Genomic DNA, 25,691 nt, shown 5'->3' with positions numbered 1-25,691 from the left:
TCGAACCTCACTGTCTTTACAACACACAACTTCATTTCTGCCACTTTCTGTGCCTACTTACACACCTCTACCTCTCAAGCTGCTCTCCCTGCCTAAACGTTCCCTCAAACCTCTCTGCACTCCACTGCTTTGTTCCCATGTCACCTCTCTCCACTCACTCGCCGCTTCACCATCTCCGTTCTACTGCTCTTCCCTCTACTTCATCTCTTTTAATACCTTACACCTTTCTCAGTGCATTTTCCTCTACCCGTCTCTACCTCCACCATCTCTCTCTCCATCTCTGTTTCTTCAGTGTCTCTCACAGATACTCATAGTTCTGAGGCTTAGTGGGGGGGGGGCCTTGTGGGGTTTCGGGGCTCCCTACACTGCTGGGTCTGCATTATGTATCGGATCACCGTCTCTTTCCTTTACATCTGTATCAACCTCACCACTCTTTCTCTGCCTCATCTCTGTCTCTGTTTCACCTCTGTATCCCTCCCTCTCTTGCTGTTCATCAGCCCTCTCTCACTCGCTACTCTCTCTAGCATGTCTGCCAATGCCACGTTTCATTTTGCCCTGCTCTCTACCTCACTGGTGTTTTTACATTGCACCGCCCTATACATCTCTCACTATTTCACCTGTCTGCCTCTAACTCACCTCGACTCTTTCTCTACTTCTACGTTCTATGACTCACCCTTATCCGTTTCTCGACATTCCCGTTTCACAATCTCTAGCTCTCTCTCTCACTCAAATCTGACCTATGTGCATCATTAATAAAAATAAGTTAGACGTTACAACAACGTATTACTAAACAAAAAAAAGATTTGTCATCGTCATAATGACACACAGTCACACATGATGTAGAGATACTGGATTCAGGCACCTGATAGCTATCTCTGCCGCTCGCTCTCCCGTTTACTGAAGGGCCCCTGTTTTGACTTTCATTCTTTGCTCACCGAAAGAAATGAAAACCGTTACCCGACGCATAAATTACAGACCCAACTCAGGGCCCCTGGACCCTACTACCAAGGCAAGACTGCATTTATTTGGGAGCAGTGTTTCACACCCTAAGCAACCCCCTCCCCCCGCCATGCAGCCACGCATCTGCATAATAAATAAAATAACTAAACTATAACTGTCTTTCTTACGTGGGGTGGGTGGCAGCAGCAGGCGGTCCGACCGTCGAATCCACACACACACGACGACACGCAGTCAGTACTGGTGGTCACGATGACGACTACCACAACGAGTAGTCAGCACACAGTCACTCCGTCCTCAGACTCAGTCACGACTCACGCGCCCACTGACTCTAGTCTCACTATAGTCATCACATGATCCAGGCACTTACTTACTTTCACTTTCCCTTATGGTGTTGTTGTCGTGACTGGCCATGTGAGCAGCTCTCTGGCATGATTCCAGCGACGAGGGACAATGGCCAATCACCGACGATTCTGGCTCAGACCAGCCAACACCCACGCGCGGCACCATCCTGCTGCAGCATCCAACCAATCCTGGCACAGCGCAGAGCAGACTGAAATCTGCCCCTTACGAGACCCGGGGCCCCGAGTCCATGCCTATATTCCATAGTGGCAGAGGGGGGAGTGTAAAGGGTGCGCATGCGCGGGCCAGTCAAAATCTGGTCTTCTCCGGCCTTTTACATGCGCACTCACTGGCAGTACAGTAACGTCACCCTCTGCCTGTGCGCTGCCTGCCTGTCAATCTCTGGCGCAGCACCGCCCCCCACGGGCCGGCCGGCCCACTTTCTTATGGATGCCCGATCCTGTCGGGCTTCTCCCGGGGCCTTAGTGCGCTCGGCACCGATTCATTTTTCACTGTTTGCAATGAATAAAAACAAAATTATTATTACACATGTTGCAGTGCAGTCGGGTCGTCCAAGCTAGTGGGGCAACGCCCCAACGCCCCCAATGGACGCACCGCCACTGCATTTGTAGTAAGTGCAGATGACCCGATCTGTATAATGGCGTGGCTAGTAGTCACCACCCTGCCCATGCACTGCAATTTAAGCTTTTCAGACTTTTTGCGATAAGTGTGTTTCTTGTAGAAAGACAATAGCAGGGGATTGCATGGGCAGATTCGTAAGGACTGGCTATTTCCAGCAGTATTAATGGAATAATCACAGAGAATGGTAAACCAAACAGATCTTACCATGGAGCTGTTAAGATGGCACCTCACTCATCACTTCAGTCACTCTGCTGCCACTATCACAGTCCTTCAAGGGGAAAGGGATTGGTCCATGCCACTCTTTGATCTGGCCTTAGTGGTCCCCATGCTTCTTTTTCTGCACATCGCTTATCCAAATTTTAAAACCAATGATATTACACTGTGGGTTTAGACAGCTGCCTCAGCTCATGCACCTGCTGCAAATGTCTCCTGGCGTGCTTGCCAACACGCTGTTGTAATACACAATACTTAGGACCTCAATTACAATATTTTGATGCACAGCAGTGCAACACGCCTTCCTGCTGCGCTGCCATGCATCAAAATAAAAGGGCAGGAATGCGCTGTCTCTACAAGTTATAGCACATTCTTGTCCTTCTCCCCTGCAAAGCACACAAATAGCAGCCGTGTGCCAGCGCAGACACCCTTGCGTCATTTTGCAAAGGTGCCTGTACTGAGGCGATTATTATTCTTTTTGTGCAGGAAGAGACACCTTCCTGCACAAAAACAACCATTAAAGGCATTTTCCTCTTTCTATGCATGCTGCAGAATGCAGCACACATAGAAAGAGGAAACAACGAGGAGAAATACAAGTATTTCTCCTTGTTGCAACTCCTTATGCCTCCCCTGAGAGGCGTAGGCTTCTGACCCATTTCCTGTTTTACAAAATTTTGTAAATCTGGGAATGCGTCATGTTCCATGGGTGTTGCGTGGGAACACCATCAGCAACACCCATGGAACGCCCCTTTCAAGCAGAGTTATGCGTGAAAGAGAAACATATTTACAAGGTTATAAAAAGTCACGCAGGGTGACTTTATATGCCTTGTAAATATGGGGAAGCCCATTCCGCTGCTGGTGCTTCAGTAAAAGCAGCAGCAGCGCAAGGGGCTTGTAAATAAGCTTCTTAATATTTAAAATGAGTGCCAGTGCCCAAAGTTTCTCACGGAAGCCTGCTGCTGGTGCTGCCAAATGCTGGGATAGTTGAATACCAAGTTTGATTAATCTTAGTTCCACCTCTTGCCTCTTTCGGGCACCATATACACTACCTTTACCTTTATCCCAATTTTGCAGGTTCTTTTTCATCCCAATTTTCTCCCTTTGTTACTGTTTTTTGGTCACTGTTTTCCCTTTATCCTCCCCGTACACCTCCTTTTCTGCCTTTCCCTTTTTTGTTCTCGGTCAAAATCTGATAATAAAAATGAGTCCCAGTGCTTAAAAATGACTGCAACTACCGGCTCAAATTAAGAACTGAATTGGTCCATCATGTTGTTTCAAAATTTGCACCATTAAGATTAAACATATTATATACAAATCAGGAGACAGTACTGTAAAATGTTTTACTTTGCACTCTATTGATGATTATCATCATCTGTGTTCTTCTTCAGGGTTTACTCTTATTCACTGCGTAAATGATGGATTCAGCCGAGTTCCGAAAGAGGGGAAAGGAAATGGTGGATTACATTGCAGATTACCTGGAGGAGATTGAAAAGAGGCAGGTGTATCCTGGAGTGAATCCAGGGTATCTGAGACCCATGATTCCTGCATCCGCCCCCGAGGACCCTGAGACATTCGAAGATGTCATGAAAGATGTTGAGAGGGTTATTATGCCTGGAGTAAGTAGACACGTGTTTAAAATATGTACATTAAGGAGTTGGTTACTGGCTTTCTTCTCTATTGAAGGGTTTTCATGTCAATTTTGAAACCATACACATGTGTTTAGAAAACAAATGGTCATTGACTGAATGCGAATGGCAAAACCTGCCCAAAAATTTCAAATAATTCTGATCATAAAAGCAGATTACCCAAAAGCTCGTCAGTTAGAATGTCACAGTTTTAAGGAGAGACAAGTGCAAGCTCAGGGTGTGTCTGAAACATAACATTTGCCAACTTCCATAGGACTTCTTTGGAGGAAAAGACAAATTAACAATTGTGCGGTTTTTGCAAGAATTCAGTGTGTAAAATGATAACGTTTTGGCACTATCCCTGCTTGTTTAACCACATGCGCGCTAAGCGTTTTCCCGCTGTGCGCTGAGTTTTTCAAAATCCCGCGGTTCATGACGAGCTGAGCTCGTCATGAGCGTCGAAGGGGTTAAAACCCACCTGCATGTGAATGTATGTGATGCCCTGCATATCTGGGAGCATTTATAAAATAATTTTTACATCTGATTAATGAATAATGTGCACTGTATGCTTGGGTTATAGGAACAGCTTAATTAAGTCTGAATCCTACGATACCGTAGTTTTAAATAGCGCTGAGTGATGCAGTTTTGTCAATTTGTAATGCTTTAAATAACAAGTTTTGGTAGTACCCAACTCATTAGTGTTGCATTTTTGACTTTGGAAGGATGACTGACTGAGGCAGGACTGAGTCAGCCAGATAGTATTCAGATATGTGATTGCAACATGCACGGTCGAGCCAACATCAGATTGCGAATCCACTGAACTAATTTAGATGTTTCTTTGAAAGACAGGGTCTTTTCTTTAATTTCACTGAAGAGTGATATTCCGCAGCTCACTTTGGACCTCCCAAGCCTTGTCTCTTAAAGTCTGTGTAGTTATTGACAAAGAGCCGCAGAGACTCTATGTATAATATCTTCATATATGTGAGGAAGGGGTGTAAACTTCCTTTGTATTCCTTTGAAGTCATAGAGAACTGGTGCAATGTTGCACCCTGTTTCACACCAACTGTGGACCAAAAAAAAGGGACAGAATCCACGCAACGCAGCAAAGCAGCTTTCTGAGTGGGAGAGAAAACAAATGCGCCATATCTACTAAGATATGGTGCTCTTCTTGCACCATGGTGCACGGATGTCTGGGTTACAGGCAGGATTATTTTAGTGCTGGGATACTTTCCTTAAAAAAACAGTCCTTAGAGGCATATTCCCGCAGCACACATCGAAAGAAGATGTATCAAGGAGAAATAAAGATAAAGATAATTTTCCTTGTTATGCCCTGTCAGATAAGCTCACTATTTTTGCGCAAAGCTAAGTTTACATGTCTTTGTAAATCTGGGCTGTGTCAAAATACATGGGTGGATGCATAGGAATGCCCATGCTTCACCCATGTAACGTGTACCCCACGCAAAGTAAGACAAGATAGTTCACAATTTCCTAATATCTAGCAAGCACCATATTCAGACTAACTTCATAACTGGCTGCTTAGTGGACCTTGCTTTACCCCTCCTTCGAGACTATGGGACTTTTCCAAATAATACTTAGCTGACTACTCTATATTATGTAATATATTACCTTAGTTTTTAAAATTATGTTTGTATTTTCAATATTACTGCCTGGAGTGCAGACTTTTATACGGCGTCCATCTATTTGTTTATTTCCTCCCCTTCTCCCCTTTTTTCATTTTACTTGTTCTTCTGTAATGGAAAGTAAACATGCATCATTGCAATAACTCGAATAATGATAAAAATAACAACAACAAAAAGAAATAACTTTACATAACGTTAAAGATGACTCATAAACGTACTCCTGCTGAACCTGGTGCAACAGTGATGCTCAATCAACAATTTTCCACTCAGTCCTTTCTCCCAAGTCCCAAAGACCCAAAAGGGTGGGCAAAGACTTCACTTTGGAATTGAACAATACGTGATCTCGTGTCTCCCTTCACCTCTGTGGACAGTGTCCCGTTTCCCAACTGGTGACTGTGGCAGACAGACCGAGGCCACTGGTGATAGGGTTGGATAAACATAGGCACAGGCGAGCAGCCCTGGGTAAACAGTGACACTGGCATATAGAGAAATTGCAGCAAGTGCAAGGGGCAGATGGGAAGTCTTCCGCAGTGGTAGGCAGAGAGAGAGGTGGGTTGGCAACAGAATGTGGGCAGGGGCGTACAATGTTCAAATCCAATGAGGGAGCACATAGATAAGGAAATGGGGGGCAAAAAAGAAAGGAAATGCACTAGGGGGTTTCCTAGTGAACCATTAGTACGTACACTAAAATGTATGGAGGAATAGGGAAATCAACAGGTAAACTCTATGAGAATATTGTAAACAAGCATTTACAATGCAATGGTTTTGCCTTTGTTAAAGTTTGAGCTGTTGGCAAAGCTCTTGACCTTTTTTTTTAACATAACTAAATGGCATTGTTATTTGCAATGGCACTAGCTTTATCTTTTGCAAATGACACCCACAAACACCTACAGAGAGCCCCCAACACACACCCACACTGCGCCCTTCCCACACACACTGCGAGCACCACCACACTGCGAGCCCCCCCACACACACTTTGAGCTCCCTCCACAGACTGTGAGCCTCTTCTATAAACTGCGAGTCACCTCCTACAAAGCCCCCTCCACACTTAGAGCCACCCCGCTCACACACAGAAAGCTGTCCCCTTGTTTGGCAATGTATAGTAAGCCCTTAGAGTTCTATAAATCTTTGGAGAGTTATTTTCAACTTTTTATTATGAAGAATATATTTTTTTGTAACTATACAATGGTGTACAATATATCTTATTGAAGCCACTCTTAGATGGACGCAGGCAGATGCTTAGAAATTTTCTGAAACACCATATACAAGGAGGTCAAGGTCTTAGAATGTGAGTGCATGTATTGTTGTAAAACATTAATAAGGTACCTTCTGAAGAATATGAAGATTGATGTATTAAAAGTTGCATGGATGAATGGATGTGTGAAAATGTGGGTGGATTATTGATTGTTGGATGGATTGAAATGTGGATGTTGAAAGGATGGATGTATGGATGGAAGGATGAAAGGGTGGAGGGATGCAGGATGCATTGTTGAAAGTGCGCACATGGATTTCAATTCAAAACGCAATGTGTTACACTTCTCTTGTCCTAGAAAATTATTACTCAATGCAAACTTTAAAAATTCTTTTTTTTTTTTAATCTCTGGCAACAATACTCTAAAATCAAATAGTATTAGTTTCTATGGCAAAATGCCAGGTCATCAGTAACTACCAAGCATACTGGCGTACACTATCATACAAACCAACCCACAACATGAAACGTGCACACAGAGGCTTGCCCTCATTATTGCAATGCAGTAGCTGTTCTATGTTCGAGGTAGCATGCGCCACTAGTGCAGTAAGAGTTCCATGTATGCAATGGTAATTTACTTTTTGTTAGTGTGGAATCGTGGGCTGCCAGCAGCGCACTCCCTTTTCTCACAGTGATATGAATTTGTATTCCACAGGGCAGCAGCTGATACCCTTGGCTGACACTGCCCATTTTGCATTACCATTACTCAAAGGTCATGAGGCAGCAGAAGAAACAGAAAAGAGCACACTTCCTTTACTGTTTTCTCCTACTACATGTCCCTGCGCAGTACAGGGGAGGCTGGGAAGAGTGGAACAAAGGGTCAACCAGGTGACGTCATGTGGGGGTGTCAAAGGGCGTGATGTCCCTTCGGTCTCTACTGGGTTTTTGGTTAACTGGCAGAGACAGAGGGAAAGAGAGAGAGAGCGAGAGGGAAAGAGAGAGAGAGAGCGAGAGGGAAAGAGAGAGAGAGAGGGAAAGAGAGAGACAGAGCGAGAGGGAAAGAGAGAGTGAGAGCGAGAGGGAAAGAGAGAGTGAGAGAGGGAAAGAGAGAGTGAGAGGGAAAGATAGCGAGAGGGAAAGAGAGAGCGAGAGGGAAAGAGAGAGCGCGAGAGGGAAAGAGCGAGAGAGGGAAAGAGAGGGAAAGAGAGAAAGAGAGAGAAAGAGAGAGAAAGAGAGGGAAAAAGAGAGAGAAAGAGAGAGAGAGAGGGAAGAGAGAGAGGGAAAGAGAGAGAGAGGGAAAGAGAGGGATAGGGGGAGGGACTCTCTCACACTCTGTCAGGCAGGGAATGCTAGTACTGCTACTTACCATGGTGTGTTTGTGAATCTTGAAGCGATTGTCGGTCTCTGATCGCGTGTTTCGTTAGCTAGGGAGCCAACCCTCTGCCAAAGCAGAACTCCAAAGACATTGTCATAGCACAGTCCCAGGTCTCCAATCTAGAGCGGTTGTTGCACGGTCACATCAGTAATGTAAGCGACAGAAGATCTGTTTATTAGAAACCTATGGAGGGGTCACAGAGTGCGGCCTTGCTTGCTCTAGAAGCCAAAATCACAGCTGCAGCTCTGTGTGACACCTCGCCACGGGCACTTGGACTGCTAGGACGCAGTGTGCGCAATATACATTTAGTAATGCAAAGTGTGCTTCCTAACAACTTGCTTTTGGCTGCAGAGGCTCTGTCTCTGATGATAATACACACTGCACACCACAACAGTAGGATGTCAGAGAAGCAGCACAAGGGGGAAAAAAGTGCAACACACCCTGCCTCCGTGCACTGGCCACGGGCCGACCAAACATAGGCACTGGGGCCGCTAGAGCTTCGCACAGGCCCTTCTCTCAGGCATAGGATACAATGTGCTAACAGTGCACTTAAAAAAAAAAAAAAGTCACATTCCTCCTACCAGGCCCTCCCTGCTGTCTCCTTTGTGGAACAGAAACGTCGCAAGAGTTCAAACATGGCGAAGAACTAGTCCATTACTCGCAGCAGTCATGGGTACAAAGTTCTTACATGGTTGATGATCCCATACACTAGAAAAACAATCAGTGTTCAAACAGAAACAGTGTTTGCTGCTATTATTTTGCAGTTACCTTAGTTACCGCCCCAAAAAATTTAACCGAGACTCAGATAAACTGAAGTGTACTTCTTTTTGTGCATGATGTTATAAAACGCATCGATTACATGTTCAGAATCATGTCTTCCCTTACACTGGCATGAAAATAAGCAGCAGTGTGACACTTTCAGACATTTCTAAATGCCTGAATGCTTTGCCTTGTGAGGCGTGTGGTTTACTGGATTTCAAAAAGGTCAGCATGCAAAGCGTGAATGGCAAACATCAGGGACTTACCGGGGGGGGGGCTCCGCTCTCCGCCGTGTGGTGCAGCTTCTTCCGCTGCGCTTCCAGGTACTCGCTGAACGGCTTCTGCAGCGACGGACCGATGCCCGGCACAGCTCTGCGGAGGCCCGTCCGGGGCAGAGGCAACACGGCAACAAGGAAAAGGAGGGAGGGAGGCCCGGAGAGAAAGACCGGCGGCGGGACTTCCGGCTTGCCTGCGGCCCGGCCGGACCAGATTCGGGGGCGTTCCCGGCTTTCGGCTGACGTCGCGTGACGTCGGCAAAAGCCAAAGAATCGCGGGAACGCCCCCGAATCTGGTCCGGCATTGACGGACAGGCCCATCGTCCAATGGCTAGGCTCCATTTATGGAGCCAGCCAATAAATGACGAGGGCCGTTCCAAAGCACACTACAGAACTCATCAGGATTTCGCCTGCGCGAAAAAGATGCGCAGAGCGCATCTTTTCGCCAGGCAAAACCTAAAAATACAGATGCTGGAGGACAATGACAAGCAGTAGGCAAACAAATAATGCAGACTCTTCGAGTTCAGCTAGTACCAGTCAAAAGTTCCAAAACAAACACACATGATTCCCAGTCCTTTCCATACTGCAGAACGTCAGGTTGCGCATGTTCAGAACATTTCCCCATAGGAAACATTCATTGTACATACTCCCAAATTTTTTCTAAAAGCATATTGTCAGTTCATCGTGCCACAGGGCTATTACCCTCCTGTAACTTAATTGAGAAGTACTAGGAGTGGTCTCTGCCAGGGACCAGCACACCCAAAGTGACAAAACACTCTCTCTCTCCCTCCCTCCCCCTCCCTTTAGTGTGGGAACACGAATCCTTGTGACTTTCGACCACAAATCTGACCCTAAAAACTGTGCTCTCACTTAGGCTCTGTATACACCCCAAAGAATTGTACTGTTAGAATATGAACCCTTCGTCACGCTTTGCCACAAAACCGCACCTCTCCCAAAGATAAACGTGATAATTTAGATTCTATGGCACATGCTCTCTGTAAGGGACAAGTGTCGCAAGTGTAACATCACACATTTGCTTGCATTGCCATGGTCTCCATTCATTCCCTACTGCTAGTATTGTAGCTAGCAGCTGCCAGGACTTCTCCTTGTACTAGCTTGCTGACAGTCTGCATGCTTTACATGCATATGCACAAAAGCAAACCGAGTTTAGTGGATGAATTTCAAACTTCACTGGCCAAATCAATAAAGTTAAACATTACATAATTACACCCAGAAAAGGTTAAGCACTGCAGAACAAACACTGAATCATTAGCAGTGATTTAACACTGCTGAGGACCCACTCGCAAACGTGGGCAAACTAAGAAACTAGGGGCCAGATGTACAAATCTAATTTGAGGTCGCAAATGGCCTGATTTATGGAATCGGGCTGTTTGCGACTGCAAAACAACATTTGTAAATGTACAGAGGCTCAATTTGTGATACCTTACAGTAACCAGCTACCTCGTCACATTCAGAAGATAGCCGGTATGTGGGGTTGGCCGGTAACCCTATGTTAGCCAATGTGGTTAATAGCACTTCCACCGCAAATATAAACTTGGAAAAATATATGTCCTACTTGATAATATACATATTCCTGCAGTATGGCTCCATAGGCCTTCCTTAGGGAAGACTTACATAAATTGCTAAGGGAAGTGTGGGATTTGCCCTAGTTTAAATGGCAAATTAGAACTAGCTGTGTTACCACTGCACTTCCAGTCTGCAATGCAGGCTGGGACCCATGTTTGTACATTGTCACACACAGTGTAGCACAAGCAGTGACGCAGCTCTGGGTGGACACTATGCCTTACATGTCCTAGGTACCCTGGGTACAATATTAGGGAATAATAAGTAAGTCAGCCCTTGCCAATTGTGGATAGCCAGTTTGACATACACTTTGTAATGGGTTTGAACACTGGCACTGAGGTCTGGTTACCTGGCCTCCATGCACTCTCAGTCCATAAACCAGCAGCATCAGTCTAGAAACGTAGGGGTGAACATGCAAAAAGAGGCATTCCCAGACAGCACTCTTTCTAGCACCTTTATCTCTTTATTTACAAGAAAAGCCACAAGGCCACCTCTCACAGCAGTCCATAGTATAACCAGGAAAACCAGTGTTTGTGCATCCTCTCAAGGGTGCACAGTATGTCAGACTAAGAGATTGCTCCAAATCCCATCCTCTTCCCGTCCCCCTCTGCATCAAAGAGGAACACACCCACGCTCTCTTCATCTCTTAAATACAGTCACCCTACCAGAGATACAGGGGCAACATGTGAAGAATTCTACACCAAATCATCTCACCATCTGCTGCCACAGTTTTGGAACTTCCATTATCCTCTCCCATAGTCAGACTACGGACGCCAATTCTGCTCCTCTCCCATACACCCACCCATGGTAGATCCACATGGGCCCAAAGAACATGCACTTTAGAATGAACTTGCAGAACTAGGCAGAACCGAAAGTAAGTCTTGCCTAATATCCATGTGTGCTCTGTGTTAAACATTACATAGTCTTTGTTACTCACTAAATTTGTTTAAAAAGAATAACAGTGTATAATAAGGATTGTTATTACAAAACTATCATTTTTTAGACACAATATTGAAAAAATAAAGTGTGGGCAAAATATTGTGTCAAGAATATCTGGGACAAAAACACTGAATGTAAGTTCTTACAGGTAAGCAAAGATTTACTATAAATGTACCTTGACTAGATGTTTATCTTCATGGTATATAGACCACAGCGATCACCAACTGCAAGAGCTCACTCTTGGCATCAAGGGCACCGCCTTAACATATCCCAATGTAGAATCCCACCTAACGATGAGATACCAACACAGGAGAATCAGATGCAAAATACCTGAACCAGAAAAGCAATCAGCAGCTGCTAAGATGCTGTGGGAGGTAACTAAACCTTCCCAAGGAAACATCGTTCACGCCTGGGAAACCTTCACTAAAGCCTTAGGTCAATCCGCCCCCTCGGCAGCTACACAACAAGTACAAAGAGAGCACCAGCAATAACAAACCGTTAGGGCGGAAACAAGCCAGTGCATCCATCTCTCACCGAGTCAGCATGCTGAACTAAGACAAATAAGGGGGGATATAGACAGAGCAATCCGCTTCCTCCGCCAAAACAACTCGATTGACGGAACTTTAGCTGCACTAAGAAAGCTTCGGACTAGGAAAAATAAAATTATTTGGTGCGCAAAAAAGGCTAATGCGGAATCACTCTACGCCAAACTATTGTACAATGCCAAAAAGAACAACAGCGCAAGATTCTGGCAAATGGTAAAGAGAATTGAGAATCGACTGGCACCTGGTATTAACTCACACATAACGGAGGACGTCTGGACAAAATACTTACAAACTTACTTCAACTTAGAACTTCATAGTAATCTGCAAAAAACAGTTGATCATCAAGTCGCCCAACCACCTTGCTCCCTCAAAGCGAATGAATCACCATTGAGCTTCTCCCCTAAAACGATCGAGAGCAGAATTAAGCAAAGCCACCGAGAGGGAGCGCCCGGGCCCAATGGCTTGCCACCAATATTATATGAACAAGACCCAAAATACTGGTCCAGTGTATTACTACCACTCTTCGACAACATAGCCGATACAGGAACAATCCCAGAATCGTGGAAAGGCTCAATTATCTCCCCTATTTATAAAAAAGTCTGTAAGAGCGATCCGAAAAACTACAGGCTTATAGCTCTTATTGATATTGAGGCCAAATACTATGCAGGCCTTATACTGATAGAACTCCAGGAATGAGCCAGGGAAAAATCATTCATCCCAATCAACCAAACAGGGTTCCAGGGAAACTTGGAAACTACGACCAATATTCTGTCCCTCTCGCTCCTAGCCGACTCCACAAAAGCAGCAAAACAACCATTACTTGTCTGCTTTACTGACTATAAAGCTGCTTTTGACAGCATAGACAGAGGAAAACTATGGTCAAAGCTAGCTCGATGGGAAATACCTTCCGCTCTCCTGAACCAACTCATTTTATTACACACGGAGACTTGGGTTCAAATAAAACTTGGGAGCGCCACAATCGTGTCCAGGCGGATTCCAACGACCAGAGAATTAAAGCAGGGTTGCGTCCTTGCCCCAACACTGTTTAACTTCTTTGTGGCTGACCTCTCAAACGAACTAGATAACTGTAATCATCATGCACCAAATCTGGGTGGCTTCCCTCTTTCAAATGTATTGTACGCTGATGATCTGATACTAATCATCCAAGCTCAAGTCGGATTACAGCACTTATCATACTACAAATAACTTTGTCACAAACAACGGGTTAGAAATAAACCTAGAAAAGTAAAAAATGATGGTGCTCAACAAGCGCAGCGCAAAAAAACGATTGAAATGGCAGCTGAGCGAGAGCGAACTTGAAGTGGTCAAAGAGTATAAATACCTAGGAATAATCTTCGACAATAAGGTGTCGTTTGACCAACAAAAATAAGCCATTCAAAGGCGAGGGACCCTCCTAGCAATCACCTTTAAAAAATCTTAAAAATAAAATAACCGGTCCAAACCTGCTCCCGCTGCTCGAAGTGCTTTGAGCGAAGCTATTACCAACGATAACCTACGGCAGCGAGGCCATGCGAGGGAAGGATGAAATAACCCTGGACAAAACGGTCTCTAAAGCGCTAAGAATAATATTTGAGCTTCCAAAATATACTTCTCCAGCGCAACTAAGGCTCGAATTCGAATTACTCAACCAGGCAATAAACCGGGAAGGCTCGTATGTTAAAAGCGGGTACAAACTAAAGAGCGCCGCGACCGGATCGCTGAACTCATTCCTATGGAAAGAAATATCTAGGAAAAACAACTCCCCCACCATGGCTTATCTTCAATCAGGGATCAGTGTGTTAGCCCTGGAGAACATCTAGGAGTTTGGACTCCTTCTTAACAACGTCAAAGACCTGGTTAATAAGATGATAAACCTCATCTCTGCTGAAAAACATCAAGCAGACTTACACAGGAGGGCCCACAGCTGGTTCGTGATTCAAAGTTATTCAAAGTGTTTACCACAACCGTACCTAGGCACCTGCTTCTCCGGAACACTGAAGGAAAGCTTCTTGGCATTGAGGATGGGGATTTTACCTGTCAAACCCTGTATGCCCCCCTGGAAATGCTCATCTCCATTCACCCTCTGCAGACTATGTGGAGAAACCAAAGCAGACGTGGTGCACATTTTGTGTATCTGCAAGTCTCTAGACCGGGAGAGGAGAGAGTTGATAAAGCCACATATAAATGAAATGCAGATTCGGTCTTGTAGACAGGCAGTGAAGGCGTGCTTTGATGGGGCAAATGTTCGATTAGTCTGCAGTTTTGTCCGTTTTATGAAAGAAGCACAAACAAAACTAGGCGCAGATATCTGAGTATAAACACCCACGCCCAAGGCCTCCTGCCAGGCGATTGCACATGGCCCCCACCACGCATAAATACTAAGACTAGCCGGCCAAGATTCAACAATCGACAGTCAGATCTATGGTCACAGGCGATGTCCTTAGCCTGGGTCTCTCATATAGACTTCGCCTGAATTTTGAAGTTCACAAAAATTGTATCATATGTATTTTTAACTAGTTTAACTGTTGTTTTTTAGAACATAGTGACCCTGTTTTTAAGGAAATATGAAATTGTATTATATACGTGTTTTTATGGTTGTGCGGACTACTAAGATTTTATTTAATCAAGCAATAAAGACTTACCTTACCTCATGGTATATAGATATGGAGTTAAGAATTATAAATCTATCCTTACCTATTACCTTCTCGATATTTCGGTCCTCACTATTTTTGACACATTATTATGTCCATACAATATTTCTATTTTTGATATTCTATCAGTGATCCAGACTATCACAGGGGAAACATTAAAAGACAAACTTTGCTTCTAAAATGTCTATATGGAATTGCTCTAAAGTCTAAACTACAATTCTAAATAGCTTTAAGAAATTTAACTATTAGTTAAAGTGAGTGATGACCGACCTTAAACAATAATCACAGTCTCTGTCAATGTGAAGAAGTAAAGTACCTAAGTTAACCTTTTCTCAATGCACGGTAGTTATTACACAGAAGAGACAGGTATGACTTAGAGGCAATGTGCAAAGTATTCTTTATGCAGTAGCGAAACAGTAATAATGCCAAAAAACAACACAAGAATAATCTCAAATGAATTTTCAAAAATAGATTTAATTCTAATAAATAAAAGGACACCAAAATACCAATAATCCAATACAGAAAACCGGATATATGAATTTTTGAAGTTTTTTGTTAAAAATAGCTCCATAAAGCATTAAGCACAAATCACGTCATCTGGTTGAGATTGAGTTAGAACTGGGGTCACCAATTCTGACACGGTAGCTTGGCGCGAGGCAGGAAGGCACCCAAAGGCAATGTGTGAACCCGTGGTGCAGCTCCCACTCACACTGACTCAAGAATACAAACGCAATAAAATGACACCACACCGGGTTGCTGTTTAAACCAAGACTCTTTATCTAATTTCTTTAGTTCAGGCAAGTAACACTTCTTATATACTAGGTAGATAGAGCAATCCTCAAACAAACATCAATCCCATCAAAATATCGCTTTTAGGATTTAGGGACATCATAGGCAACTTCTCCTATGCAAACATTTGTATCTGTAACATTCCCCTCTGCACTCCTGCAATGAGGCAACACTTTTGGGATCATGAACATAGCATCAAAACAGTTTAAATCAAGGTATCATGCGCAACATTTACTAGGGCCTCAACTAATAAAGTCCAGATTTCCTATAAGCATGGTCATCAGGGGCATGCATATGACAGCAAAACAGTTCAGTAACACTTCCTATGCAGGTGCATTCTCTAAATAGGACAGTCCCTATGTAGGGTTAATTCAGGGTACAGAATGTCATCAATCAGGGCAGTCCTATGCCCAGTCCAGCCCAGCCCCTGGCAGTTCTCACAGAGTGTGGGTTAATGGGGCCTTCGGGGACGGTTGCAGTCTCCTGAGGGGAGGGGCGGTCATGGGGCTGCCACTCTGATTCGATGTGGCTCCTCGACAGCCCCGCTTTTCCACCGGTGTTTCTGCCCTCCCCCAGGGGTGTTACCTGGTGCTGTAGGCCTCGATTAGGCCCTCACTGCTCTTCGTCTCCCCTTCGGGCCTCCACACCCTCTCAGCCGGGCCAGGAGAGGCAGGGGGGCTTCTGCTCTCCTCACAGCCCCCGCGCTGAGGCCTGGACCGGCCTCGAGCTTCCCAGCTCGTTCTCAGACAATCGAAGCGCTTCCCTCGGGGCCACGGCCGCCATGTCTAATAGCAGCGCGGCTTCAATGGGGGCGCGGCTGATGACGCGGCTGTTGACCCAGTCATGTGACGGCGCCGTAGCTCCCTTCTCTGGCCCAGCGCGGCCTTCCCCGCTACCGCGGCAACCCTCCCCAGGCTTTGTGGACTTCGAGGCAAGAGATGATTCTTCTTACATGGGGCCGAGGCCGCTGCGGGGATTTTCGGGCCCCAAGTCACGTTTAGCAGCAGCGCCCCCACCAAAGGCACACACGAGCTCGAGGCACAGGCAGCGGCTCCAATTTCACGGCGCCCGGGCCGCAGCGGTGATCCTCAGCAATTAGCGCTTTCACCAGCACTGCGCTAGTCCACAGGTACCTGGGCTGCGGCGGTGATTAGGGGCCTGCAGCGTGATTATGCACACAGCGCTTAAGAGTCATAATCTGCAGGGGCACAGCAGCAGTTCCTTCAAGTCCCGGGCTGCGGTGGTGCCTTTCCCAAATAGCGCTTCAGGGACACAGCAAGAGCAAGAGAGCAGTAGGTTATTACAGTCTAGCGCTTGAGGGGCACAGTTCCTTCAGTAAAGCACTTGGAAGTCACAGCGCGCAGGGGGCACAGTTCTATCAGTATAGCGCTTGGTTGGCACAGCTCTTAGTCTTTACCTGGTGATCCCCAGTAGCAGCAGCGCTCACAGGGTCCCCAGCGCTTGGAGAGGATGGCAGGTCTCAGGTTCACAGCGCTACTTGACAGCAGGACTTTAGTTGCAGTTACTTGTTGGCAGTATCTTGGGTGAACAGGTATGGTATGAGTTGGCAGGCATGAGAGGCAGGATGGCTCCCTGTAGCACACTGGAGTTGATCCCCTGGGTTTCCCCCTCACTGGTCAAGGTCAGCAGGCAGGTAGAGTCCCTCAGCTGTCTTGGGTACAGCAGGGCCTAAGCTCAGTCCGTTTCAGTAGTGTAGGTTCCCCCCTAGGCCGAACCGCCTATACTCCGGCAGAGGTTCCCCCAGGTCCAGTGGTGCCCCAACTGACTAGTCAGGTTTCCCTCCTTTCCTCTTATACCCCTAGGTCAGGTGACCTTCCTGTAAAGGCGGCAAAGCATAACTCCTCCCTGGGCTGGAAGGTTCCAGGAGCTTCCACATGTTTGTCTATGGGACAAAAAGGCGGGACGGCAAGGATACAGTATCAGGATGTCCCAGCCTGCTCCTAACTACTGGTGCGTGTGTGTTCAATGGCCACTCCGCAGTAGCAGGGGCCTGTGGCAGCAATGTTATTAGGAGAGAGCACCTGCACCTCAGCACTGTTTGGCAGTGGTAAGGTGCCCAGAAGATGGTGGCAAAAATTAGGCGAATAGGGCAAAAAACAGGGTAAGACCACCCTAGGGCGGACAGGTCTAACAGATTGACTGGTACCTGAGCACTAGTTAAGGGTGACCACGATGGAGCACAGGTGAATATAGAAACCAGCATTGACCCAGTAAGAAGTTTTACCTTCAGACTTAGACTCTGAAATGGAAGTCAAAAATCCTCAGCAGGGTAAGGCTTGAGGCTGTGGCTGTGGCTGAAGAGGACTCCACATTGTCAGATAGTCGCTGGAAGAGGTCTTAGTGAAGCAGTTGACTTATGGTGGGAAAGAGGATGGAAGTCAGGCGTGGGAGAAATTTTAATTTCAGACCCAGGGAAGATCCCTTGCTGGCAGGACACTTTAGTCACCTTCGTTCGGTGAAGATTTCTTACATTCCGAGTTAGTTACTTTATTAGAGCTTGGGTTCTTCCAGTGGGACAAGAGAGCAGGCTGTAGCCGAAGAGGGTTCTACGAGGGCAGATAATGTTCTGTGAGATCCAGCTGAATCAGATTTGCTGCTGCAGAAAAACGATGCGCTCTTTAGCCCAGCGGCAACGCAACCTCGTCAAATCGGCTTGGCAGGTTAGTCCCGATCTTTCAGAGGTCTTTGGAGTCAGAAAGTTTCTTAAGTCTCAGGTTTCAGGGTTTGTTAGGAGGAGTACACTTTGACACCAGCCAAGGGTCCAGGACCTTGAAGACAGCTCTTGGTTGTTAAGACTCACTCCAGCAGAGGCCAGCAGCAGGATTGAATGCAGGTCCAATTGGAACTGGTCAGCTGGGCAGAAGTAGAAACGGCCTCTTGTAGTTTATTGTGTCCCGCTAGCTTGAACCGCTGGTCAGTCTTATTACCTTTGGAGTCCACTTCTTTGTCCTGGGTACAATAGGTAAAAGAGATTCATTCTTCTAGGTGCTTCTCAGGTAACAGACAGTATGCCCAGCCCTCTTCTGCTCTTCCACAGGTCCTAAGTGACTCTAAACGCAGGGTGTTATGTAACTGAAAGACAGGACATGGACATGTACTTTTAAGGTTTACATGTCCTGGCAGTGACTAGCAGCTAAATTAATTTTTCCCTGCTGTGAGGCCTTCTCCTTTCATACGCTAGCATTGGGGATTCCTTAAAACACCTTTTCAGCTGTAATTCCTGATCAGAAAAGAGTACCTACATCATGTTTCATATCTTTTGAATGATGGTGTTAAATCCACTTTAGAGGTAAAGCTGGATTTGACATTACTATTTTAGAAATACAACTTTTAGGAAGCAGACATTTATCTTCTTGTAACTTTGCTCTGTGTGCCTATAGCCTGTCTTCAATATACATCTGGGCTAGGTGACAGCTACACTTTGTGCATTCCCTCTAGACAGCCACAAAATCCAGGAAGGGCTGGCTGTGACAGATGACAGCCTTCCTGGCTACCACAGCCTATCACACTTACATATGGATAGGCTGTGTCCTGTTCTCACACTAAGGGCTGAGTACCCCCCACAGGTGGCCTGGCAGACAGGGCTGGGTTGAAGAGATCCCTATGCCCTTCAGAGAACTCCTTTGAAGTCACCCCCTACATCAGTCACTTTTGGGTATAAGTACTAGGACTTTACAAAATCAGTACACTACTGGATCTGGGAAGAACTCTGCTGGAGTAAAGGCTGCTGTAAGAATTGCCACTTTGCTGTGACTTCTCTGGTTTGCTGCGTTACCCTGCTGCCTTCTGATCTTTGCCCTGCTTAGGACAAGGACTGGACCCATCTTACTTGAACCCAGAGTGACTCCAATGACTTGCTGGCTTGCCTCCTGTTTTCTGAAGTCTCAGGGACACAAAAGACTTTATGCAATCCTGCTGGAGCTGCTGGACCCTGCCATCTGTGACTCCTACCCGTGCCTGTATCGACCCCTCCGGTCCTGGGCCTCAGAAGTGGGTTCTGCAGCTGATTTCTGAAAAACCTATGCATTGCCTTGACTGAGTATTTCCGCCTCATCGCCCTTCAATGCTGATGCAGAGACTGCTAGATGATGAAGAATCCACAGCCTGCGCAGCTCGACAACAAGACTTGGTGTGGCTTGACGAAAACGCATTGCATTCCCTTCAGTGGAGCTCAACGATGACATACAAAAGTGTAAAATCAACCCAACTTCTACTTAACTGGACTATTTCAAAAGTGTACAATCCATTCAGTTTTTACTTTTACATGCTGAAGAGATAACTAATGTAAGACTGAGGGCCTGATTTGAATTTCGGTGGCCAGGTTACTCCATCACAATGGTGATTGATAGCCGTCTGCCAAAATGTATGTTATGTTAGTTTATATTTATAGAGCACCAAATCACCAGAAGGTCTCTAGGCGCTAGCAGTATAGACCAAGAACCCGGAGATCCCTTAATCGCGCTGATACTCCGCACACAAAGAGATGGATTATCCAAAAGCCTCCGTAAACAAGTTGGTCTTGAGTTTCCTCCTGAACGGGAGTAAGGTGGCTTCCCTGGCCATACTATCCGGTAGCTGGTTCCAAATCTGGGGAATCACCACTGAAAAGTCTTGCCCCCCACCATGTAGCTCTGTTAAAGCGCGGGCAGGCCACAGGCTAGCCTCGGATGACCGGAGGCAACGTCCGGGCACGTAGAGCTGCAGACGATCTTTGATGTAGTGGGGCACCTCACCATACAGTGCTTTATGTGCAATGCACAGATCCTTGAATTTGCTTGATAGGAAGCCAGTGTAACTGTTATTGCAGGGGGGTAGCGTGCGCTCTTCTTGGCAGTTTAAAAATCAGTCTTGCCGCATCATTTAAAATCACCTTGAGTTTCCCCAGGAGTTTGTGGGGGAGCCCTGTGTACACTGCGTTACCGTTATCCAAGCGTGACACGAAAAGTGCCGTCATGACTGTACGCATGGTGGAAAATGTCAACAGGGTTGCTGCATCAAGCCAGTACAGTTCCCCACCACAGCAGACACCCTACTGTTTAGAGTTAATTGAGTGTCCATCCATAATCAACACGGGGAGGGACGCCTTCCAGAACCCCGGTCGAATTCCGGCTCAAACTGCCGATTAAGCGCAACCGCTGAGAACTACTTATTAATTTAACCTATACTAAGAGCTGGCTCCATCTAGTACCATAACGAGGAGGGACGCCTTTGAGAACCCCGCCCGACTTTCGGCTTATGTTGCCGACGAAGCGCAACTGCTGATAATCACTAATCGTTTTAGCTCGCCCCACATCAAGAACCTAATTACTGGATACAATGCAGCATAAGTCATAAACAAGGTTTTATAACTGTCAGGTCCGTGTGGCGCCCTTCTGTGCTCTTCCAGCTGAATATAGACATCGATGCCACAACGTCAGGTTGTATGAACATCTTACGGTGAAGTTTGGAGATTTCAAAGATTTTATTAATACCGCGGATCCAATTAGCTCGAAACAACTAACAACAATAAGAAATATCCACTATGAGATAAGCGTTCTCCATCGTACATACTGGACTCAATTCGTCAGTGTCCTGCGTATGAAGCGCAGACATAAGAGATAATATTACTTCTACAAGGGTATTCTACATAACCCTACAGAGCATTGATAATAAACACCTATTAGTTGCACTATCTGATCAGAATATCAATTATAGAAGAGTGTCGCACCCACCTTTTTTTGTTATGTATATGTCCTAGTGCAAATGACGGACTCCTGAAGAAGGCAAATGCCGAAACGCGCGTAGAGATTCCACCCACCGCTTTGCTTACTCCAATAGCCCCGTTTACCATCACTGTCATTTGAATAATTGTTTTCATTTTCTGTTCTCCATTAGTTCTTTCATTTATGTATCTTTATTAATTAGCTGATTTTTGCACAATCGTTATATTCACATATGTTTGTCATTTTAAAGTAATATGTATAGATAAATATGAAATGTGTATCAGAACACAAGAAAATGATCAAAATAAAACAAAAATATTTTTATATAATCAATATAGTTATCTTTTCTGTTTATGCATGATTACATTCAGTCACTTGTCAGATTAGTTTCCTAGGTTGTGTTTGGCTTATTTATTTAGCTCACTATTAGGTGTGTTACAAATATAGTTTACATTATTCCCTACATTTAGTGAGTTCACCAATAGTAGGGGTCCCCTTCTTTCTAAATTGTGTCCAGTTTGGTACCCAGGCTCTTCATGGCTGGCACTGATGTCTGGGTGGTGCCCAGCTCTTGGGGCCAGAAGTAAAGCATCTGTAGTGAGAGCAAGCACCTCAGTCTTATCCGGGTTTATCTTAAGTGAGTTAGCAGTCATCCAGTTCATAGTGAGCCGGAGGATATTCTGAACATTGTGCTGTACCAGGAGAGAATTATCAATTCGTACAATTAACTGAGTGTCATCGGCGTAGTTAAACACTTGACAATCCAATTTTGCCAGTGCTTCTACCAACGCTGAAGGTAGATATTAAATAGCAGGTGGCACAGCACAGAGCCCTGCGGAACCCCCCAACGCAAGCCACCCCGCCTGGACCTACATTCTCCAAGTTGGACCTTTTGAGATTGATCCTCCAGGAAGGAGGTAATCCATTGGAAGACCATCCAGGTGACTACCAGCTGCCGGACACGGGGCAACAACTGCAGGTGATTCACCATGTCAAACTCGGCTGAGAGATCTAATAGCATCAATGATGAGGGATTCTTCTTATCGGCTGCAAGCCTCAATTGATCCAGCAACGAGAGCATCACCAACTCAGTGCTGTTGTGGGCCCTAAATCCTGCTTGCCATGTATGTAGCAGCTGATATTATTCCAAAAAGGACAAGAGAACTCTAAGCACATGTTGTTCGAGAACTTTGGCCAGGAAAGGAAGTCGGGGAAATGGGTCGGAAATTTTTCAGGTTGTAGGTATCCACCCCGTTTTATGAGCAGTGAAATCACCATGGCTTCCTTACATTTGTGAAGTACCTTCCCAGTGGCCAAGGAGAGATTTAGTAGGAACAACACCACTGGCTCTACTGCTGGAACAACCATTTTAAGCACCATTGGAGGACAGGGATCGTCAGGTGACCCGGACTTTGGCCACAATATGGGCTAAGCCATTTCAATCAAGTGCAGGGAAGATTGACAAAGAGCCGCCCTGGAAATCAGGTGGGTCCACCACTAATAGAGGACAGGGGGTTATGCGATTATTACCTATTTCTAAAATAATATTGTTGACCTTAGCTAGAAAGAAGTCCTGTACCTTTTCACAGTCAGCCTCTTTTATTTATTTATTTATTTATTCGATTTTTAGAGCGCACAAATACCCTTGCGGGTGTCTCGGCGCTAGTGTTGCAGAACTCTCTCAGAAAGGTGGACAGGTGGTGCTTATAATGGGAACAACCACGTTTTAAGTTTCTTTCTTAACTGCAGGAGTGTAGGGGCAGTTTTTATATGGAATGGTAAAGTGTTCCAAAGCCTGGCCGTTGAGGTGGTGAAGCATCTATCTCCCCAGTTGGACTTTCTTGTCCGTGGGACTTTCAGCAAGTGGGCTGATGCTGAGCGTAGAGTTCTTGAATATTCAGGAGGGGCAAACGCTTTTTGTAAGTATAGTGGTCCTTGCTTATTGGTGGCTTTATAAGCTATGCATAGAGCTTTAAATTTGATACGGCTCCTGATAGGGAGCCAGTGCAGCTGTTTAATATACTGAGAGGTCGAAGTAAGTCTAGGAATCTTTAAAAGGATTCTGGCTGCGGCGTTCTGCACGGTCTGTAGTCTATTGAGGATTTTTTCTTGGGAGTTCAGTAGGAGTGAGTTACAGTAGTCTGTTCGAGAGAACACTAGTGTACTCATTAACATTTTCCCCGTAGTTGGAGGTAGGTATGGGAGCAGTTTCTTTATTCGTTTTAGGATAAAGAAAGCTGATGATACCACCGAATTAGCGTGATGGAGAAAAGTCAACTTGTTATCGAAGATTACTCCCAAGTTGCGTACCTTAGTCACCGGCAGGGGGAGTGCACCCATTTGTGTTGGCCACCACTGAGGGGACCAGATGGGTTGCAAGTTCCCGAATGTCATCACCTCTGTTTTGTCAGAGTTTAATTTCAAACAGTTGGATGACATCCAGGAGCTTATTGCCAGCATACCCTCTTGAAAGTTAGCTGCCACCGCCGTACCGTTGTTATATACTGATAGCACCAGTTGTGTGTCGTCGGCATAGGTTGTCAGGGCAATTCCATATGTTTTTATAACCCTCGCTAAGTCCGCAACATAGATATTAAAAAGCATCGGACTTAGCGAGGAGCCCTGTGGTACTCCGCAGGGGAGGAAGAATGTTTGGGAAGTGTAATTGCCCATTTTAGGCCATTTGAGGCCGGTTTGTCAGGAACGAGGTTAAGAGCTCTTTGGCTTTGTTTTTGATTCCTAATGCCGAGACACGGTCGATCAGAGTGACATGATCAACCGTGTCAAAGGCCGCGGAGAGATCCAAGAGTATTAAAACTGCTGATCCTCCCTTGTCCATTGTGGCCCTTATCTCGTCTGCTGCTTTAAGCAGCGCTGTCTCCGTTCCGTGGCCTTTCCTGAACCCAAATTGGGTGTCATCCAATAGGTTGTTGTCCTCAATAAATGAAGAAAGTTGAGTATTCATCACTTTCTCAAATATTTTGGCTGGGAAAGGGAGACAGGCAATAGGTCTATAGCTGGCAGGGAGTGAAGGGTCCAAGGATGGTTTTTTTAACAGAGGTTTGATAATAGCCTCCTTCCAGACAGATGGGTAGGTACCTGTTAGGAACATTGTATTGCAGATTGAAGTTAGGGCAGGTGAGATAGCTTCCGGGATACGGTTCAGGATCATGGGCGGACATGGGTCAAGAGGGGAGCCCGATTTCGTGCAGCCCACAAGTTGTTGGATGTGTTCCTGAGTGGTTGGTTCAAAGGCTGTAAATTTTGGTAGTTTGGGGGTGGGGAGTGCTTTGGGTGAGGGGGCAAGGGGGTTGTGAGAGAAGGTTGAGAAGATGGAACTGACTTTCGTCTCAAAGAATTTGGCCAGAGTGTCTGAAAGAACCTGGGAACCTTCCACGCGCTGGGCCGGTGGATTAGACAAGAGGGTGACGACCTGAAATAGTTGTCCTACCGAGTTTTTTGCCTGGTTTATTTGAGATGAATAATATAAGCTCTTTTCTGATATAATAAGCCTTTTATAGTAGGATAGGGCATTTTTGTAAGTTGTCTTGTCGTAAGGACTGTAACTGCGGCGCCATAGCCTCTCTAGATTCCTGCAATATTGCCTCTGTAAACGTAGGGGTTCCGTGAACCATTGTGCCAAAGGGCGCGTTCTCTTGCAGTGAGAAATTTTTACTGGGGCTAATTTGTTACAAGCTGTGTTTAGCAAGCTCAGGAAATTGGAGGAGGCTAGCTCCGGATCTTGTGTATCTGGCAGGGTGCTACCAAGCAACATCTCCTCTAGTGAATTGATGTTAATATGTTTCCAGTCCCTATACGGGACTGAGCTAGAGGAGGTAGTTGGCAATAAATTCGGGGTAGTATTTATCGAGAAGCACACAGCTGGATGATCCGTCCAGATTAGGGGGATTACCTGGGTGACAGAGATGTGGGGACTGTTAGTGAATATTCCATCTAAGGTATGACCCGCTTGATGGGTGGGTTCTTTTACCATTTGAAGAAGGCCAGCTGCTTCTAAATCGGTTATTAGAGGTGATGTATCAGGATCATTTAGGACTTCAAGATGATAATTGAAGTCACCCAGTATTGTGAAGTAAGGGGATCCCGTGGAGGCCTCAATTAGATTACCTAGATTTTGTGACCGTCCTAGGTTCTTTCATGCGACTCAGCTCCCTAAGTACATTAAAGGTTTCTTTCTGCGTATCAATAGCCTCCCTGATTCTTACTTCATAGTATGCAGATTTAGATCTGGTGGTAAATTCCATTGTTTCATTTGGATTTATATTTTTGCAGAGGGGACATCTATTGCCATTGCGAAGGAGTAACCTGCCCTCCAAAATCTAAATCAGGCCCTTGATCAACTGTGCTTTCCTGAATGGCAACATGTTAGCAAGCTATGACAAACTGATAAACAATATAAAACAAATAATACTTTTTAATATA

General features: G+C 45.5%; 1 protein-coding gene across 2 annotated transcripts in view; it reads left to right on the top strand.

Annotated features, from left to right (window-relative positions):
* Positions 1 to 25,691, top strand: part of LOC144829207 (aromatic-L-amino-acid decarboxylase-like) — a 626,175-nt gene that overhangs the window by 153,171 nt on the left and 447,313 nt on the right. For both annotated transcript variants that reach the window (XM_078688108.1, XM_078688110.1), the window contains exon 2: positions 3,543 to 3,770. In XM_078688108.1, coding sequence (XP_078544234.1) covers positions 3,567 to 3,770 — 204 coding nt within the window. In that variant the 5' untranslated portion in view covers positions 3,543 to 3,566. The remainder of the gene's footprint in view (positions 1 to 3,542; positions 3,771 to 25,691) is intronic.

This window comes from Lissotriton helveticus, chromosome 4_1 (assembly GCF_964261635.1).
Source record: "Lissotriton helveticus chromosome 4_1, aLisHel1.1, whole genome shotgun sequence".
NCBI classification, from domain to species: Eukaryota; Metazoa; Chordata; class Amphibia; order Caudata; family Salamandridae; genus Lissotriton; species Lissotriton helveticus.
This window is presented reverse-complemented; position numbering and strand designations above follow the sequence as displayed.